This window comes from Heterocephalus glaber, unplaced genomic scaffold (genome assembly GCF_053883595.1).
Source record: "Heterocephalus glaber isolate CG9 unplaced genomic scaffold, H.glaber_assembly_v1.0 deba00001126, whole genome shotgun sequence".
NCBI lineage: Eukaryota > Metazoa > Chordata > Mammalia > Rodentia > Bathyergidae > Heterocephalus > Heterocephalus glaber.
This window is the reverse complement of record NW_028258199.1, coordinates 165,816-170,587: the sequence shown is the minus strand read 5'-3', so window position 1 is coordinate 170,587 and position 4,772 is coordinate 165,816. Positions and strand designations below refer to the sequence as shown.

The window sequence follows — 4,772 nt, the reverse complement described above, 5'->3', positions numbered from 1 at the left end:
TACTACCTTTTTATCCCCAGCCTGACTCCACAACACATTATCCCAAAAAGTCAGGGTTTATTTCCTACCACCTCTCCTTTATTTCACATGTTTTTAGTTAAGAAAATTTTATTTTTATTAGTATATGTTTGTGATGCATATTATTTTCAACATGGAAATTCGTACATATCTATATCTAAGTACATATATCATCTTGATCCTTTTATAAATTTTTCCCCATTAAGTTTATTGGTACATTTTAGGTATAAAATAGTTACATACATCATTGGAATCTTGTACCATTACATAAGTATCTTGGTTCTTATTTTTTTCCCCTTCCCCTGCCCTCCCTTCACCCCCTCTGCCCTTCCCTATTTGAAAAGACTTTGTTTCCATTTCTCATATTTTTCTTTTTCCCTTCTTTCCTTTCCCCTACCTCTCACACTACCCCTGCTCCTTTAGACCTTTACTTCCTATTACACAATATTGATTATATATTTTTATTGCACCCAATGGATTCATTCTGCTGGGTTTCCAGGGGTTGTGATCGTCATTGTCTTTTCCTAGGGTATTGTCTAAAATTTTTTGGAGTGCCGATTTGGTATTCATGAAGTTCCTGAGGTGCTCTTTATCATGAAAGTATCTTATTTCTCCATCAATTTTGAAAGACAGTTTTTCAGGGTACATGAATCTGGCTTGGAGGCTGTTTTCCTTGAGGGCTTGAAATACATCACTCCAAGCTCTTCTTTCCTTGAGGGTTTGCATTGAGAAGTCTGCTGTGATTCTGATGGACTTTCCTTTGTATGTGATTTGTTCCTTTGCTCTGCTTGTAGAATTTTGTTCTTCTGTTGGATTTCTGGAATCCTAACTATTATATGCCTATGTGTAGATTTTTCTTGATCAAGGCTAGCTGGAGTCCTATATGCCTCATTTATCTGTATGTCAAGCTCTTCTCCCCTCCTTGGGAAGTTTTCTGCCATCACTTCTGTGAACAATTTTTTTATGTTATCTGCACTCTCTACTGCTTCTTCATTGACTCCAATCACTTATGTTATTCTTCTTTGCATCATCTAACAGCTGCTGGATAGCTCTCTCGTGGTTGTTTACAATTTTGCTGCAATTTTTCTTTTCCTGGTTGCAATCTTCTCTGCTATATCTGAAATTCTATCCTCACATTGGTTCATTCTGCTGCGTAGACTTTTGATGGAGTTTTTAATCCCCTGAAAATCTGTTTGTATCTGTTTTATGGATTCCATTTGTTTCCTATGTTGGAATTCCATCATGTTCCTCAGATCCTCTATTTTTTTATGTGTCCTCTCTACATTTATTAATCATGTCTTGAAAAATCTTTGCTGTTCTCTGAGTAATTATTTCTGATTTCATTTTTTTCAGATCCTCTTTTGTTGCCAGTTCAGAGAGTCCAGGTGGTTGAGTATCAGATTGTTTCATCTCGTTTCCCTTTAGCATTGCTGTAGGTGATCTGGAAGTCTGTTTTTGAGCCTTGTTTATAGTTCTTCTCATTTCCACCGGAGGGTGTGTGCTTCTGGTGCCCACGTGGCTCACCTTCTCTGCCCTAGGTACATGGGATGGCGGTAGGGGTGCTTCCTTCTGGGTGCTGGGACCAGCTCAGCTTCTCTGCCCTAGGAGCCTGGGATGGTGGCAGGGGAGTTTCCTTCCAGGTACTGGGACTGGCTCAGCTTCTCTGCCCTAGGAGACTGGAATGGTGGTGGGGGAGCCCAATTATACATTTTTTAAGTTGCAATATCAAGATCTAGGTCCTTTTTTAAATTTCCCTTGCCCCATCCTGACTTCATCCATCCTCCTTCCCATTATCTATTTATCATCTGTCTTTAATTTGCTACTTGAAATATTTTATTCTTTAATTTATTTGTATTTTGGTTTAGTCATATAAGAGATATGAGGTGACATTTTATTTTATGCACGTGATTTATTCCACTTAACATTATGGTTTCAAGATTCATTTATTTCTCTACAAATGATTCAAATTTTTTCTACTTTGTGGATGAATTAAAATTCATTTTATAAGTCTAATATTTTATGCAGTCATAGAATTCTTTTCCATAATAATGCAATGCATGCTTTCAAATTTGATTAACTATACTTAGGCTTATCTTGTAAACAAAGACTGTGTTAATGTAATTTGTATCTTCAAATTTATCTTTCCCATAGAGTTTAGTTGGAACAATTTTTATAAATGTATTTTTATTAGCACATTTTTGCAGTACATAATCATAACATTTATCATGGGGAGATTGTTCATATGCATAATACATCATAATTTTTTGTTCCCTTCCCTAACTATCCCTCCCTGTTCCCTCCAACGCTTAGTCCCTTTTCCATTTGCATGTTTTGAAAATCACATTTACTAGTGATGATTGCAGGCACTGTGGACAATAAGCTAATAAAGAGACATAATATTACTGTGAAGAATGAAACTCAAAGATATACAAGATTTTAAAATACATTTATGAAACAGCAGTTAGAATTCAATATTTCCTCTATAAAATTATATAGATACCCTTAGTTGCCACTCCTCTTTTCTCCTTAAGAGTAGTACAACTCATGCCTATGTAAAGCCAACCAGGAAATAAAAAAAACATTATTTGGTAAAATATGTCATTTGAGAAGAGATTATTCTTGAGAAATATGGGTTGATCCATGACATAGGAGGAAATTTCAAATATTTAAGATAGTAAGTTTGAAAACTTTGAGGGAGTAGGGAAAGTTCAAATAGAAGATCTGTTGTATAGCAGAGAGAGCCAAAATTTTAATATAACAAGTTAATTAAATGGTATATAGGAGTTAAAAATGAAAGAAACAGAAATTTCTAAAAAATAAATAGAAGGAAAAAGCTTTAGTTTTATAATTGGATTGAGTTATCACAGTTCTTGGCTCTCAGGCTTTGAGCCTGGTAATCATTGGTATTTTTTTCAGTCACAGGTAAAACAACCATTCCAGTAGCTCTCTTAAAAATTACTTTAAGAGCACTCTTGATGACTTTATTCCTTAGACTATAGATGAAAGGATTTAGCATGGGTGTTACCACAGTGTACATCACTGAGGCTGTTGCAGATGAATGTGCATTTTGAGTGACAGCAGAACTGAGGTACACACTTAACCCAGTGCCATAAAATAAGGAGACAACTGAGAGGTGAGATGCACAGGTGGAAAATGCTTTATATCTCCCCTGACTTGATGAGATTGCATATATGGAAGAAACTATTTTAAAGTAAGAGTAAAGGACACCAGCAAGGGGAAATACACCAAGCAGCACAGTTGTAAAATACATTACCACTTCATTGGAAAATGTGTCAGAGCAAGCGCAGTGGATCACCTGATTAAATTCACAGAAGAAATGTGGGATTTCCAGGTCAGTGCAGAAGGCCAGCTGCAGCATCATTAAGCTATGTAACATGGCATTTAGGGCACCCACAATCCAGCATGCTAGGACCAGTAACACACAGAGCCATGGGTTCATGATGACCATGTAATGCAGAGGGTGGCAGATGGCTACAAAGTGGTCATAGGACATCACAGTCAACAGTAATATGTCCAGTATTATAAACAGTGAAAATAAATATGTTTGGGTGATGCAGCTTTTATATGTTATGACTTTGCTCTGTGTCTGGATGTTCAGCAGCATCTTTGGTATCACAGTGGAGGTGAAATTGATGTCCACGAAGTACAGATTGGAGAGGAAGAAGTACATGGGGGTGTGCAGGTGGGTGTCTGAGACTGTGGCCAGAATGAGGAGCAGATTCCCTACTACAGTAATCACATACATGGAGAGGAAAATTATAAATACAGAAGATTGCTGTTCTGGATCTTCTGACAATCCTAGAAGATAAAATTCTAAAATTTGGGTGTCATTCCTTGGTTCCATATGGTTGATGTCATCTTGAGAGACAAAAAGAGAGAAAGAGAGAGTAAGAGACAGAGACAAAGACAGAGACAGAGGCAGACAGAGAAAGAGGTGTTAGGGAGACAGGACACATGTTTGCATTAGTAACTCTACAGAACTGCTATCATTTATATTCTGCAGTCAATATATTATTTGTATATTTCTTATGTGTACATGCTAATTGCTTTCAAGGGATCATTCTATCATTTTTCATTAGAGATTCATTTCCAATGCTCTGGCTGTCCACAACAGATCAAGAGTTCTATAACTATAATGATAAATTTTGGGGTATATTTGAAGATTATAGATTGAAAGTAAGGCTTGTTACAAGAATTGCCTAGGTGATGTTATCAGTGCAGAAAAACAAATTTACACATAATTTAACAATGGAGAAACAATACAAACTTTATTACAAAAATACATTATAATTATAAAAGATATAGGATAATGGCAAGTGCATGGGGAAAAGGAAAGCAAATATAGAGTGGCTGAGGTGGTTTTTGCTTTAAATACACAGCTTCAGGCAAGACCAGGAAAACAGGGTAACATTTGAACAAAGATCTCAAAGAAGATGGGGTGAATGCTACAAGGTTCTCTGGATATGTGTGTCTGGCAGGACGAATAGTCAGTGTGGAGACCCCGGGAATGGACATCTTTCAGATGTTCTGTGCCCACAAAGAGCCAGTGCACCAGCAAGAATAAGCAAGACTGAAAGGCATGACTCAGAAGCAGAAATTGGAAATTTTGATTTCCTAGACGCTGAGAGTACAATGGTCATGACCATCAGCTGGGAAGGGGACAGAAAAGAGGAGGAGGGTGGGGCTCTACTAATGCACACACAAATGCAGTTGGAAAGCAAGATTAAGTTCTG

General features: G+C 37.0%; 1 protein-coding gene across 1 annotated transcript; it reads right to left on the bottom strand.

The window, feature by feature from the left end:
- Nucleotides 1–2,860: 2,860 nt before the first annotated feature.
- On the bottom strand, nt 2,861–3,883 carry LOC106008699 (olfactory receptor 7A10-like). Its single transcript, XM_013069478.1, has one exon. The coding sequence runs from the start codon at nt 3,881–3,883 to the stop codon at nt 2,861–2,863; it is 1,023 nt and encodes a 340-aa protein (XP_012924932.1).
- Nucleotides 3,884–4,772: the final 889 nt, after the last annotated feature.

Bases quoted from the DNA above. Each gene is read 5' to 3' on its own strand.
- LOC106008699 (XM_013069478.1), bottom strand. From the start codon at position 3,883: ATGGAACCAAGGAATGACACCCAAATTTTAGAATTTTATCTTCTAGGA.